The sequence below is a fragment of the Grus americana genome, chromosome 1, assembly GCF_028858705.1.
Source record: "Grus americana isolate bGruAme1 chromosome 1, bGruAme1.mat, whole genome shotgun sequence".
NCBI classification, from domain to species: Eukaryota; Metazoa; Chordata; class Aves; order Gruiformes; family Gruidae; genus Grus; species Grus americana.
The window spans coordinates 125499423-125515709 of record NC_072852.1 but is presented as its reverse complement, the minus strand read 5'-3'; the positions used below and the strand labels follow the sequence as shown (position 1 = coordinate 125515709).

The 16287-nt window shown below is 42.0% G+C and overlaps 1 protein-coding gene across 2 annotated transcripts in view; it reads left to right on the top strand.

Annotated features, from left to right (window-relative positions):
* The window catches only part of OTC (ornithine transcarbamylase), a 33750-nt gene extending 22159 nt beyond the window's left edge, over nt 1–11591 (top strand). For both annotated transcript variants that reach the window (XM_054813726.1, XM_054813725.1), the window contains 5 exons: nt 7208–7330; nt 8012–8065; nt 8179–8328; nt 9401–9538; nt 11532–11591. In XM_054813726.1, coding sequence (XP_054669701.1) covers nt 7208–7330; nt 8012–8065; nt 8179–8328; nt 9401–9538; nt 11532–11591 — 525 coding nt within the window. The remainder of the gene's footprint in view (nt 1–7207; nt 7331–8011; nt 8066–8178; nt 8329–9400; nt 9539–11531) is intronic.
* Nucleotides 11592–16287: the final 4696 nt, after the last annotated feature.

Here is a 16287-nt window from a genome sequence, read left to right as displayed (position 1 = left end):
GAAATTGGTTGAACAAATTTGTCTTGAAAAGCCAGTTAATGCTACCAGTGCAAATGCCTAGTGTTCAGGCACTTAAACTTATTTAAACTTTCGTCACATCAAAGAATAGTTAAAAAAGATCATATTTTGTAATTTAATCTAATTAAATAGTTGATTTGATAGCAGAATAATGTTTTACACAGAGAAAACCGGATGTTTATCTGTGAACAGGACTGTGCTGTTTTACAATCAATTGAGGAACTGGCTTATAAAAAAGATTATTATACTGCAGTGCTGGTTGACAACTATGATGAACTACTCTGACCTTGTTTACTTTCTGAATGAATAAAAATCACACTGCTTGAAAAAGGGAAGGCAGAATAATTTCCTGATTCATTCAGCTGTGTTTCTCAGCTGTCGAAGACTTTGCTATGGGACATTCAGTATATGGAAAAATTCTAGTGAGAATAATATTAAATTATTCATGCCTTAAATTTTAAATACTGAAAGACTCATATGTTTAGTGAAAATTACTTTTTCCTTACTTCGATTAGTATTTTTGGTAAAATTTTCAATACTTAATGTGAAGAGACCAGCAAAAATTGATGAACTTGAGATTAAAATGCTTTACATACCTCAGGATAAGGTACATTTGTGAGATCACATTGAGCCAGCCTCAATGAACTGTTCAAATTACATAAGACAGTAAGCTGTAATGAGAATGTCATCAATCATTAAATGTCATAATTTTCTTTAAACACTGTGCAACTGTAAACCAGGTGAATATTATCATTGTGTTTTGCGGGGGTTCTGTCTTGCAAACACCTTAGTTATTAGCATTTTATCACTTGTGAATAGCAGGCTTCAAGAGTAATCTGTGACTCATAGTCTATACAGCTATCGATATCTCTGCCCCTAAACCTGGTTTTATCCAGGCCACTGATTACGGCACCAAAGTTCAGGCTGCTGTTGCCCTGTACTCCATCTCTGGTCAATGAAGAGATACCACCGAGCATCTCAATCACCCTCTAGAGATGCAGCTCTTTCTCCACTGATCTTAGAGGGAAAACTGTGGAGATCAGCGGAATGAGTACATGCTCCGTTGATCATCCTCTGCTCCTCCTCCATTGTGTCCTTGTATAGGGCAGCCATGGTAGAAGCTCGAAGTGAACATGAGCCCACAGGCTGGATTATTCCTTGGTTTGAATACCAGGCAGCAGCAACAGCAGGTGGGTGTCCTTGTTGCATCAAGCACTGGGGAGGACGTCTTTGGAAAGAGAGTCCCTGCCCATTTCACATGATGAGGAAACAGGACCATAACGGTTGGTGGTCAAACAAAAGCAATATTTGACGTGGAGAGGTATCATGACAAAGCGAACACTTACAGACATGTCAAGGAATGGCTCAGCTTTCGGACAGCCTGGGAAGCTTTTCAAAAATTGCATCACCTTCCCAGTCAGCCTGATAGGCAGAGCACTGTTTCCTCCAGCTGTGCCCATCTCTCCCCCAGTCTTTCCAGCGTATTCCTCAGCCCAGAGTTTGTCAGGAGCTCTTTAGAGGGCAGCTGGGTGGCCACCCCACTTTGCCAAGGGCATGCTGCACTACTGGTTTCTGACCCACTTTCCACTCTTGCTTTCTTACCCGGGAGGAAGGGGCAGGCAGCGGGGAGCTCTCAGCAGCACACTCTGTGTGTTGGCACTGCCTGCTTTTTCCCTTTCTGACCTGCCCGTCTGCTGCCTTTTCTCCTCTCTGCGCTGTACACTGAGGTGGAGAAGACTGGTCTTACAGCCAGTAGCATCTAATAAAATGGCATTTTAATCATATAATGAACTTTACCAGGTCACAGAAGTAGGATTAACACTTGAAGAAGTGTGAGCCGCAGGGTCTAGTTGTTATTTACCACAATCAAGCTTTTCATGGGATTTTTGGCAGGGTAAAAAGACGTTATCTGAGTATTGCCTTCAAGAAGATTAATATAGGAATGTTGACTAGTACCACTGATTCTTTAAATGAATTGGAAGTTCATATATAACATTTGGACTGCTTTCCTGCAATGCAAAGGCAATTTATTTGATTTATATATACATGCAAACTACAATAGTGGCACAGACTGCTAGCCTTATATTTAAATGTAACTACAGATTTTGTGCAGCTTATTTCTCTTTAAAAATGTCTCTCCCTTATCTCTGTAAATATTTTCCTGCCTGGATCTGCTCCTCCCTGCTGTCAGTACATACCCAAAATGTACTTCCTTTTTTTTCCTCTTCTTTTTTCTCCTGCTGCATTTGCCAGTGGAGCACTACATGCTCTCTGTCCCTCTTCATACTTAGCACATTTTTATTTTTCCATTTTCTACATCCTATTAATTTTGTCACGTGCCTTCTCGAATCCTCGTCAAGCACTTTCTTTTTGGTCTGAAACTGCCTAATTTCCTGGTCTGTTTTGTCAGAATGTGTTCTTGCTTATGGCTTCTGATTCCCTTTTCACAGGTGCATTTTAGTGTGGTTATTTTAGTATAGTCCACTGCATTCCCCAAACAATGCGGCTTGTTTATTTTCAGGGCTGTCAGTTCTCGTTCTGTATTCAGGGTGTTCTTGTCAGATCACGAAGTGTGCTCCTGTCATGAATACTGGGCTGAGATTCTTCAGGTTAAACATCCTCTTGCCCAGTGTCTTCTTCCTCAGCAACCTGGAACCCCTCACATGTTTGATGTCTAAGCTGGCTCTGCCCTTTAATACTGTGGTCAGGATTAATGTCTTCTATTATGCTAAGAGGGATGTTTTTCTTAGCATACATGCTACCCTCTTTCTTAAAAGTTGGGCTGAGCGGAGTTTGCTCTTGAGTTATAACCCACTAGAAATGTTTGTAAACATTATGCAACCCGATTTTGAGGGTTTAGGGATTTGGCCTTTAAACACTATGAATTTGTGTGCTGGTACTGTGCACACGCAGAGCCACTTTACTTCTCCATCTGTGTTGAAGGCGTGTAACAGCCACTTGCTGAGTCCACCCGGTGCCTCTCAGTCTCCTGGGCAGAAGCTGTGGCTCACAACTTCTGCTCTGCTAAGCTTGGCTGGAGGGCAGCATCACACAATTTGTATTCCAGGGATGAACTGAGTATTGACATTGATTCAATTGATATTACTGTCACTGGCCAAATCGGCTAACTTGTAGTTGACTGCAGGATGGCCAGACTGGTAATTAGAGTGGATCCATATGCCACTAGCTTTTTATGTCACTGGTCTGAAGGGAAATTTCTTTTTCAGAAAGAAATGGTTGGCATAAGAAATATATCAGTGATTGCTTTTTAAATAGCATAACAAATTACAGCGTTGCCCAGCTTGAAGAGGGCTGCCATGTATCCTCAGCTTCTCCTCATGTCGTGGTTTTGCCCCAGCTGGTAGCTCAGCCCCACACAGCCACTAGCTTACTCCCCCCACAGTGGGATGGGGGAGGGAAGCAGAAGAGTAAAAGCAAGAAAACTCGTGGGTTGAGATACAGACAGTTTAAAAAGTAAAGCAAAAGCCAGGCATGCAAGGAAAGCAAAACAAGGAATTACATTCACCACTTCCCATGGGCGGGCAGATGTTCAGCCATCCCCAGGACAACTAACGGGGACTTGGGAAGACAAAGGCTGTCGCTCCGAACATCCCCCCCTTCCTTCTTCTTCCCCCAGCTTTATATGCTGAGCATGATGTCATATGGTATGGAATATCTCTTGGGTTGGTTGAGGTCAGCTGTCTCGGCTGTGTCCCCTCCCAACTCCTTGTGCACCCCCAGCCTGCTCGCTGGTGGAGTGGGGTGAGAGGCAGCAAAGGCCTTGGCTCTGTGTGAGCACTGCTCAGGGATAACAAAAACATCCCTGTGTTATCAACACTGCTCTCTGCACAAATCCAAGACACAGCCCCATACCAGCTACTATGGAGAAAATCAACTCCGTCCCAGCCAAACCCAGCACAGACCCAAAGAGCTTAAATTATTATAGTCTTCAAATTCATTACCATCATCATTATTCTAATAATTAGAAATCCCAACTAAGATCTGGATTGATAGATAGAACTGATTGATAGAATATACTGTTTCAATAACCATGACAAAAAACAATGTGGGAGTAAGAAAGATAACTGGCCCAGCGTCTCCCTTCAACTCAGTTTGAGAGCCAATAGATCCAAGTTTGCCCAGTTACTCATTTACTGGATTGCACTGTCTCCCAAAGGGCAAAAGCTTTGACTAGTCCCCTGCTTTCCATTTTAAATTTTGACAGATTATTGATTCATTATTCAAAAGCTTGTTTTAATTGAGAGCCGTTATGACTTTTGTGGTCAAACATTTCAGAAGTAATCTATAATGGTGTCAGAGTTTCAGCCTAGCTGGAAGCAAGTCCAGGCAGAGGCACACACAAATGTCCCTAATTAGTTAAACCCGTCTTCTCTAAACATACAACAGTGCTAAATCACTGAGCATGCTTATTTTTTTCCCAGGGTTTGAAACACTGATACACTGCAACCATGGATAAGAACAGAATGAAACATTGTAAAAGCAGCAGAAAAAGTTGACTGTAAAATTGACATTAATTATTTAGCAGGGATTTTTCACAGGAATAGCAAAGCAAAGTTTTGTGGCACTACAACAGCAATCACTAGTTTGCCAAAGAGGCATTCATAAGGGAGAAGGGCTCTAGACTTTCTAAGTATGTTATTTTTTGTATGGCTTTACTAGGAGTATAAATATTTTGAAGTCACATTCCAAATGTAAAGGGAAACTGCAGAACACCCAAGCAGGTAAAAAGTGTACATCAATATAACAGAGTTTGGAAAAACTGGGGAGGAACGTAAGGGGAGAAATATCTTCAGAGGCTCCGGCGATCAGCACGTATTGTAAAGGTTCTGGTTTAAACTAGAGTGTTACCATTTTGGCGTGACACTTTTAGCAGGATTTTCTCTGTCCAGTTTTATAAGCACATACTATAAAACGGGGGCGGGGTGGGGGTGGAGTACATCTCGTATACAGTAGCTTTTGTATTGCTTCAAAGCTTTCTGGTTGTGACCAAGACAATCATCTCATCTTTCTTGGAAGCTGAGGATGGATGCATATAAGCAGTACAGTCACAGTCACAGTGAGCTGGCTTTAGATGAAGAGGTTTGAGTTTCAGCAGCAGCGTACCAGTGGCAGCATAAAGCTTAGCACAGGATCTAAAATAGGCTCCCCTAGCACACACACAGCTTGATTCTGCCTTGTCTACGACTTCGTCCATTAGCTAAATGTCTTCATTAAGATTAGCTCAGCTATGTCCACTCTCCACAGTAGTCACTGCAGATGTGGCTTTGCGATTTCCAGTGCACATTGAGGGTCGTTATACAGACATCTCCAGTAGTTCATATTTTATGTGTAACAGCTAGTAGCTTGGGAAAACAGGGAAAGGTATTTGGAATGCACTGTGCTTCTTTTAATGCAGAGTAGCAGCTGGTAATAAGGTGGAAGTTATTTAACATAGCAGTATATTTGTGACTCACTAGTCAGTGCTTTGAGCACTACAGGCTGCGATGTCTATTTTTAAACAGTAAGATCAAAAGAACTCAGGGCTGTCTCATTTGCTCCTGGCTGTGGGTTCATGTCTCAGCTATCACTAAGCCCTAGCTGGAAACAACCCCTTAAATAAATACCTTAGTTTGGCCTTCTCCTTGGAGCACCATTGCTAGGAGATATGGAAGATCTTGGAAAGATCCTTAGAGACCTGCAGAGCTGTTATACTGAAATAACTTCCATGTCCACAAAGTCCTGATTTGCTCTCCTGTAAATGTCCTTGCATCAAACCTCTGCCAATGAGCCTGCTGCTAACAAACTTCAAATGAAAAAGCAATAGTTTTACAATACCATAGTTTTAGCCCTTAAACTGTAGGCAGCCTATCAGGTTTAGATTTCAATGGCATTTTGTGTCATTCAATATTTCAAGTGCTACTATTTTTGACTCAAAATTGTGGTCACTGGCAGAAATGCCAATAACGTTGTTCTGGAACAACTTCACAACTGTTTGTTCAGAAGAAGCTGCTGCCAGGAGAGGACGGGGTAGTCCCAGCCCTTTTCCTGTTCAGTCTTTTGGCATTTTTGCTGCGACTGCCTACAAGGTTGCCAGTTAGCAGAGCTCTACAATGTGGATGCTTCTCCTCTCTGACAAGCATTGAATCATGTCACACACAGTGTTGAAACACTGTCTGGCTTCCAGCTACTACAATGCAATTGTAGCACGGGCCAGTTTTGAACTAAGAATAAAAGGCTCTCCATCGTGCCTTTAGTCTTTTGAGTCACGAGGTGGAGCTGTACAGAGCAGGCATGTAGAAGTATTTGGTTATGTCTTTGCAAACTTTCTGGTATCAACTTAAGTACCTATAAACACGCATATTTAAAATGAGGCTTGCTAAAGGGCCTCAAATTGTCCTGCTCTGGAAATACGAAACTCCTGTTACTCTTGTTCCTCCTCAGGCCTTATCTGTTGGTGGCTGAGGGCCAGAGTAGCTGCACGTGTACAGGCTGTAAGTGCCATCAGGCAAAGCTGCAGTTAACGCCGTAATGCTGTTTCAAGTTCGGGTAATCCACACTTTAAAAAAATCTCTGCACTCTTTGGCTGTGCAAACCTTGCAGGCCGTGAGTGTCACAGCTGCTTTCAAAGTATTGCTCTTTGCTGTCCTGTACAGCTGTGACGGTTAAAACGCACTCTAAGGGCATGGCTGCTGCCATGGCCGCAGGGAACATCGTGTAGAGACAACCAAGCCAGGGCAAACCTAGGTAAGGATATTTTCAGAGTTTGGGGGAAAGCTGGAAGGAGAGCTATCCTAGGCATTAGGACTGCCTCTAAATTAAGAATTTCTACCATTCACTGACATTTATGAGCACCAACCCATGGCTGTACAGTTTTGGTGCTAAAGTTACTGCGTGTCTGGTGCTGTGTCTCCCAGTCTGGGCCTCACCATATGGCATATGTGTCAACGTGTCCTTCACTGGAGACGGCTGCAGCACTTGGGTATTCATGTAAGACACGGGGGGCTTTCCCTCCCTGACCATCTTGTAGCTGCAGTAAGTTCGATTAAAGGTATGGTTCCATGCAGCTAGCATTTGAAGGTAGCCAGCTTTCCTTGCACCAGACTCATCTGATCAATCCCTCCTACCTAGGGCATCAGCTTGCTCAGCTCACCTGGAAGATAACCCCAGGGCTGTCCAATTCATTTGGCAGGAGCACTATGGCGGGCTGAACGGGCTCACTATCACCTGGATTGGGGATGGAAACAATGTCCTCCACTCCATCATGATGAGTGCTGCAAAGCTGGGAATGCACCTGCGTGTTGCGACTCCCAAGGTAAGAAAGCCCTGCGCATGGAGTAAGGAAGGCAAACTTTGCCCATTCTTGTCTCAGCCACTTGGGTACTTCCCTCAGCTAGTGGTGTTTGCATGTATCTTGAGTGCCAGCTTTCAGAACCAAGGTTTGGAATCCTGATTCAGCTATTTTGATGAAAGGCAGGAGTAATTCTACTGAGTCCAACTTCAGAAGGGCTGAGGGGAATTCACGACTGCAGTATAAATCACGGAGGATGATAATTCGATTTGAGAAGGTGTTACAAAGTCATCCAATGCCCTCTCCCACACAAAAAAATTTGGAAGTTGTTTCAGATTGGTGGAAGTATTGCATCTTGGTTGGTTCAGATTGGTGATGCAGCTTTTTTAGAATGCTGCATTGTAATACAATATAAAATATCAAACAAAGAACCAGTTTAAACCAAAAAAATGAATGATGTATGGGCATTTTGTTCTGTAATTGTCGAAATACATTTTTCTTACCTTATCAGAACACTTTCCACCAGTTTATCTCCAAAATAAACTTTCAACAAAATCAACATAATTTGCTCTATTTTTACAGTTCTGAAAGACATTCTTCTTCCCATGGCAAATGGTTCAATCAGTATTTTTCTAACCAGTGTTAATACTCAGTAAAGATCTTATATATGTTCCATAATATGTTACCTATCATCTCTTTTGGCAGGGCTTTGAACCAGACCTCAGAATAACTAAAATAACTGAACAGTACTCCAAAGAGGTAGGAGCCTAAGAAATAGCCTTGTACAGTAATATAAATAAAGTTTATTTTCATTATGAATGAAAAGTTGAAGTTCCTTGTCTTCCTGATCTTCTTTATTTTATTCACATTAGTATGGTACCAAGTTACTTCTCACAACAGATCCTTTGGAAGCTGCAGACGGTGCCAATGTCTTAGTTACAGATACATGGATAAGTATGGGACAAGAAGAGGAAAAGAAAGAAAGACTAAAGGCATTTCAAGGTTATCAGATTACAATGCAGGTAAAAATTGAGATTTAGTTTTTCACTGATGCTTTCACAGTTTGCATTTATAAGAATCAACATCAGCAAAGCATGGGTTTGGTATTTTTTTGAGTGGGGCTGTGGAACAACCACATGCAAACCTCTCTCCAGCTTGGAAAACTCACAAAGATAACAAAGTTTGAATTATCTTGTACACTTCATATGGCTTGGCCTCTTTCACAGCTTCCCAGTGAGATCTAACTCCAGAACATGTGCAGGAGAGCTAACCCTTTACCTCTTTATGACCTAAAAACTATTTCTAACTTTGCATTTCCTCTTTGCTACCAGAAATGATCCCTTATATTTTATTTAGAATGAGCAGCTCACAGATTAACTCTTAAATTCCTGGGCAGCATTTGGGGCAATTTTGTGTATATCTATTAATGAATAAAGCATTAAATATATGTCTTTAAAATCATCTAGTTGAAATCCTTATCAGCACAAAATCAAATTGGAGAAAATGTAAAGTCATAAACCTATTAATTGTCTGAGGTAACAAGGACATTTTACTTGCTGATAGAATTACTGCTTTAATTGACCATATTTTAACATAAGTTCAGAAAATACTATTAATGAGTATGTCTCTGAACTGGCCTAAAATGCTTTAATTCATTGTTCATTGGTATTAGATCAATATATTATGAATGACAATATTGAAAGAAAAAAAATATAGCCTTGTAAATCATGGTTTAGTATGTTCTTGTTGCAATTATCGATAGTATTATATTACTGCATGGCATTCAAATAAAGAATGCACTTTATTGATCCACTAGGTCACTGGAGTTTTTACTCCCCTACTAAAGCCAGAGTAATAAGAGTAAATATTTGACTTTTGTGAAGTCAGCGCTGAACTCTTACTGACTTAAATGGGGATATTCCCATCTTATTCACAGATGAGGAATTCTTTTGAAGTCAGTGGAATTCTTCTGAGTTCATCATCCAAGGAACTAGAGTGGGAGCTAATATAAAATGTGTTAACCTTTTTACTAGTTAAAGATTTTATTCATGTCCTCACATATTTATTTATTTTTATATGCTTTTTGATCTACAGACTGCAAAATCTGCTGCTTCCAACTGGACTTTTTTACATTGTTTACCCAGAAAACCTGAAGAAGTTGATGATGAAGTATTTTATTCTCCACAGTCACTGGTTTTCCAGGAGGCTGAAAACAGAAAATGGACAATTATGGTAAAAAAGATGATAGCAGTAGTTAGAAGTTAGGGTCAGCTTCTGTTCTGCCTTATACTACAGGCTTGGATTCAGCTTGGTTCCTCAATAAATAGTAAATGTTAATACATATGTTTCAAATGCACCCCACAGCACATCACAATTTTGACTATAGGCAACATATATATGTAGCACAAATACTTCTCAGCACAAATGTGACCTATTTTGACGATAATCTGCTGTTGCTTGACCCAGTTTTTATCACTGAGTGAAATCTACAGTATAAACTGTAATATTTTGGTATTTAAATCACTGGGTTTACTCTAATGATTAACTCAGCTGCTCAATTTTAAAACACTTTAAATGCTGAGGTCCCAGGGACTGGTCTGAGAAACTACAATTTCCCAAACACCTAAAGCTGGAGATTCTGCAGTTTTCTCTCGGGAAAAACTGCCAGTGACACCAATGGGAACTTTCCCTGAGAAAGTGCTGCAAGAGCAAAGCTGTGAAGGACCCTGAAAAGTTATGGTGTGGGTAATACTGCGTGATCCTTGGGAATCATGAGAGGACACTTGGCATTTAACATAAACCATAACTCCCTTCTCAGCATTCCTAGAATTTCAGAAAATTGCTGCCAGATCTCAGTACCCTGTTATTTATTGTCAGCTTTAGAACCATCGTGTTGGCAAAAGCTAGCGAAAACTTTTAGAGGTGAAAAAAAAGCAGAAATGGCATTGTCATGGCTCTCAGATGAACTCTAGATGTGCTCTGAGTGAATAAGCGGTTATTGTATTTACCAAAAACTCAGATTTTGCACACAGTCAAAATTATTAACAAATTTCTGTTAAATTCATACTTTTGGCCTTAAAATTGTGAAAAGTGCTCATATCTTTTAATTTTGCAATGTTTCTAATTGCCCTAAATATTATTTTTTAAAAAGAAAATAAACCCTTTACTTTGGGTTCCAGCTGCACATTTTTTAGGGGGTAAAAAAAATGTCATATTTGTATTTTATTGAGCTGTAAAAATAACGAATGCATGGGTCTTGTTTGTATATTATTTTCTACCACTTTCAGCTCAGACAGCAAACTGAAAAATAAATTATTTGCTCAGCTGTAGTTCCAAACAGGGCTGAGCGCAGCTACAACCTGGGTAGCAGTGAGGGACTGCACAGCTGTAGGTTCAGCCCCCACTGCGTGCCTGCGGCTACCCGTCACGCTGAGCAGTGCTGAAGGGAAAGGAAGGACAGGCGACAAGACCGCGACCCCTGGAGAACCCTTGTAAATCCAGTTCTGGGCCAAAATAACAATTTGCAGTCAGACATTGCTGTGAAATCACAACAATGTGAACCAGGTAATGCCTTGTCAAAGCCAAGTTACGTACGCAGGTGTGGGGAGGACGGCAGAGCTGCTGCAACACCGTTGTATTCAGCTGCCATTCCCATTACTCTCATTTCACAGCCATACCTAAGGTTTGTTGGAGTACTAGGGGAGGGCAGGAGGGGTAGACGACACATTGTTAACCTCAGTGAGGTTGTTCCGTGTTTTACCACAGAAAGTATAGCTGAACTGGGATGAATTTCAAAGTCCCTGATCTAGTACAGCTCTCACTGATGCTAACGGAAGTTCTGCTGAAATCCACCAGCAAGCCCATGTGCTGTTTGGGTACCCACAGCGTCTCCTAGCAGTAGCTGAGGGTACAATATAACACGCCAAAAAGGCCTCAGCATTTGATCTAAATGCTTTGTCTGAATTTCTCCTAGGCCGTCCATTAATATATTTTGGCCGCACTGAGAAAACCTGTCAGCTACAATACAGAACATCCGAACTGATTTTCAGCTCTTGCCCGATTCATCATCAGAAATTCTAGCACATAAATCTAAGTGTGCAGTTTTTGTCAGGACAATAATTTTCAACACAAGACTTTAGAGCTGGAAAACATTTTCCCCTTATTTATTTTTATGGAGTATCTGTTTCCAATGTGATTGGATTTTTTTCTTTTCTTCCTCCTCTAGGCTGTCATGGTTTCCCTGCTGACAGATTACTCACCACAGCTACAAAAGCCTACATTTTGATGCTTGGATTCCTGCCAAGAGAAAAATATTCCTCATCAGCAGAATATTCTGGTCCACAAATACATAGATCTTCTTTGGAAAGGATCAAGGCAATGAATAATTCTTTAATAAAACCATATAGTTACCTGTATAATATTGCGTTAGATTCGTGAAAATGTTCAACACAATAAATACCGTTGCAAAAGCTGCTTTTCATCTTGATGCTCTGAGTTGAGTACCCTTTCTAGTGATCAGCATCACAGAAAATGCTCTAAGGTTGTACTTTAATGATTGGCTCTACCGGCATCATAGGCATAGCATAGTCTACACATAGCTGTGTTGGAACTCGTATAATGTAATATGACAGACATAAACTTCTCCCTAAACCTGTCCATTTAATTGCTGATCTCAAGAAGTGTGCAGAGAGAAGCAGTGCTTCAGTTTGCCTTGGTTGCCTATGCTTCCTGGGCACTCTGGCTCCTGTTTCTGTCCTCTAGCCAGCCCCCAAATCCCACTCCTGTTTGACACCAAAAATATAGAGACCTTGTGAGCATTATCTTCCTCCATGACATTCCTGTAGGCTGGCACAGGAGGGTATTGCTGCAGAATTGGAACAGAGCAGCTTCCACAGAGTTGGATGCGGCAGAGAGAGACAGCTGGAAGGCTTTGTTCATCTCCCCTAGACCTGCACTCCCTACACACAATTTTGGCTAAAGAAGCCAGTTTTCTATTTCATTTTTTCTAAGCAAAAATGAGGGGCACCATATGATGGAACTGTATACAGCTTCTTTGCGGAAAGAATTTGCTGCATCTTGTCTGGCACTGTAACGTGGTGTACGTTTCAGCTAATCCTTCTCAGTAGTAAACTGATTCATGACATTAGTAGTTTTTACGATGGCTGGATGTGTGCATTTAGTATTTCAGGTAAAGCTTTGAGTACTATTAAAAATGACCCTCTTTGTTGTTTCTGATTAGTTTCAAGAATCTGTTGATTTTTTTTCTGCTGTAATACTGGAACAATGTCTGTGATTTTTTTAAAAATTCTGCAAATGGGTTTTCATTTTCTGACCAGCTGCAAAACATTATTTAATTCCTTTCAAAATTTGAGTTCACTGCTGGGCCATGCAGATCACTGAAACGAAAATAAAAATACATTTGTTTATCTACCCACTTAGGATTGATTCATTGTTTTTGCAGGCATTTGTGTGTATCTCATTAAAATTAACACTTTCCATTACAACATGACAAGGGTTTCAATAATTCAGTGATCATTTACACTTCAGCAGAGATCTAGCTGCGTCAATGATGGAGGAATAGGGTATGTGCTAGAAATCAATGTTTTACTTCCCAATTTAGTATGTGGAGGAAACTGTATGTGATACAGTCCATTTCTGGCTGTATTAGGTCCTGCTTTGCAAATTAGGTTCCAGTTCAGCAAGGTACTTAAAAGTAGGGTTGGTCTTCTTGGAGCTAATGAGTGATTCAAGTGCTTAGAATTGTGGATATCCTCACTAACCTGATTTTAGTGCTATCTGAGAGTAAGACAACTCATTTTGCTAGTCCTTTCCTAAAAACCACATTAATATCAGTTTTATTGTGTTGATTAATGTACTATCAGTGAAGTCAGGCAGATTTATAATAATGAAGCTGTACTGTTAAATGTTTCACGGTGAACAGATTAACAATTATCTGCTACTCTTGCTTCTCTGTGCTCTGATTAGAGCTAACGTGCATCTAGGTATTCGCAGAGGCTTTTTATACTTAGGAATCTGAGCAGGATGCCAGACATCTGAATCCCCTTGATGTTTTTAAAACACACGCATAGATCTGCTGCATAGCACGTGAGCAATGGAGTCCAACATTTCCAGGGGGGTAATTTCATATGGTTCTATTCCTCTGTGAACATATACGGCAAAGGATGATCGTCCTTGCTCTGCTTTGCACAAACCGCTCACACCATCGGCTATTCCGATGCTTTGTGGAAGTACTGGGTGGACTTAATGCGCATGTGCATTGCGCGGAAGCACTGAGCATACTACACATTTCTGCACGTGCAATACCCAGTCTGCGTGCCGTGTGCTGGGAGCCAGGCGCATCCCAGCGGGGCCGATTTACCGAACGTGTGCAGGCTGTCTGCACAGTGCGCGCAGAGCAGATCTGACACTTCCTAGAGGCGTTGGGTTGGTACCAAATAGACATGTATGTTCCTGTCCCGGGGACCCAGAAACATGGTGCCCTGAAGGGCTTCTGTTCTGCCTGAACTCCACCGCCTCCCTGCCCAGCAGAACAGCACTGTGAGGCTTAATCCACTGGAGCAGGTTAAGCATCCTGGGATTGCCGGGTGGTCGCTGTGGTGGTGTGCAAGACAGTATTATTATGCCATCCAGACTCCTCATGAATTCATTACTTGAATTCACAAGTGATGATTGCAAATGTGGTGAGTGAAGGAAACGGCAATAATGTAGAAAGATTTTCGAGGGGAAAAAATAGTCATCAGCATTCAAAGGGCTTAAAACAAATGCAGAACAGGTAGCAGTCACTAATAGCTTACAGTGTTGTTCATTACATTTATTATGCCTTAATCAGTAGAAGTGCTGCTTTCATTGCTGAGTGCACTTGAAGGATAAGGTGTTTTCTCTGTCTTTTTACAGAGAGGCTCCTGCCTGGCTCCCGATAGCCCAGACCTTCCTTCCACAAAAGCCTCGCTCCTCTGTTTGACCTAGAGAACAGTCCTGAGCCACTTCGGGTCTATCAAGTCTTACCCAGGTCTGACTCATTAATAACCCCTGGTCTGATATCTCACCTTCACCCATTTGCAGTGCTGTGTTCTGGTCCCTCTCCAGGGCCATGCACCGGTGGGGGCAGCTGCCAGCCTAATCCGTCACCTGCTCAGAGGCATAAAGGGAGGACTGACCCCCCCCACCCTGTTCGTCCTCACCGCGGGCTGGTTGTGTGCGCGCTACCGCCTGTACAGCCACATCCAGACCTCACAGGCAGACAGGCACCGCGGTTGTGCCGTGTCCCAAGGGGGTATGTGCACGCTCACTTCGGTGCCCAAAGCCCAGCCGCGGCTCCAGAGCTAGTACTAAATCTGGCTTTGATACAACCGGGGTAAGGCTGATGCCAGCTGAGGCCCCGGGGCAGGGGCAGGGGCCCAGAGGCACTCTAATGTCATTTTAGACAGCTGAGGGTCTCAGAGATGTCTGCACAGGCCCAGCAGATGTGACACAGGACAGATGGGGCACTTGGAGCAGAAACTGGTGGCCAGCAAGGACATCCTACGGCATCTCAAATGGCCCCAGGTCTTGTGCCTCGGCACCCTATCCACTCCCTCAGCATCTGCATGGGCCGTTAGAGGATTACTCCTCTTCTACGCCTAGAGTTAGAAATGCAGTATTGCTTATTAGCAATTTACGCGCCATGTAAGCACATGTTCTGCAGCTCATTACCAGCAGTGGTGGGATTCTTTGGTTACCCTTACATGATCTTCTGAAAGTGATTTAACATTAATTAGAGATTCAGTAGAGAAAGAGGGGCAATCTATAATTTTCTCTGTAATTTTTTCAGGGAGTAAGAACAACATTTTTTCCCTGTGTACTACAAAGCTAAGTGACAGCACAGTAACTACAGCAGGTGAGAGGCCTGCAGAAAGACTTTACAAATAATTTATGTCTCTAAGAATATGAGGAACAGTAATTTAGGAAGGACTGAGTGAGGATCCTGGACAATCAGGTGGGAATGAAGAAAAGTAAGAATTCTCAAACAGAATTGAACATTTACACCAGCTTGCATCCGGAATGACACTGGGAAAAAATCTACAGAAGATTTACTTGCTTTCTGGTAGCAGAAGCAGTCTCCTCTGAGAAGCTGAGTTGCGACAAGGGAAATACAGAAAAACAGATTTCACACAAAGGGAAAGGTTTCTTCTTTCTTCTGGGTCTCCCATTACTCAGTTAATCACTTGGTTAAAGTATTGAGCAAATAAACAGTGCTTTTTTTGATTATTTTGCCATGGCTATTTAACCAGCTGCCTTTCAAATGCAGAGCCCAGAATTTCTGGGTCTTGCTCAGGGTTATGTGTACAGAGACACTTCATAAGCCACAATAAACATTTTATTCAGCCCAGCACTTTCTGTCATGACTAATGGGATACAGCTATTTGCAAGGCTATTTGATTCTTACACAATCTTGTTACCAACTCTTTGAAGAAATCCCAAACCTTTGTGGCCTCTGTAAATGCTGATGATCCCTTCCACGCATATGTGTGTAGAGGATTTTTCTCTAGGGGCAAGCAATCTGAGGTGACTCCATTCAGAGAGCAGAACTTTCACAACCGCAGTCAAAGCACTGCCTGACCCTGCCAAATCCCTTGGAAAGCTCCTTGTGGTCTGCGCTATATGTTAGAGGACTTTTGAATTCTGCTGCTCTCTAATGGGCCTGTTTTAAAGGGATTGGCACCCGTGCAAAGTAAGCTCCAACACAAGCGTAATATATCTAGAAAGAGGGACGAGCGTCAAAATTGCAAACTTTGCTGATCCAACTTACTTAGTTTAGTCAAGACTTCAGTCCAAATGTGAGGAACAGCAGCAATAGCTGGAGAAGAGCACTGACGAGCGGGCAGGGCAGATGCAGGTCACGCTTAGTGATTTAAGCACAAAATAATGTTCATTGGAGGGAGAAAGCTGAACTACTCACACAGGTTATGAGACTTCACAGG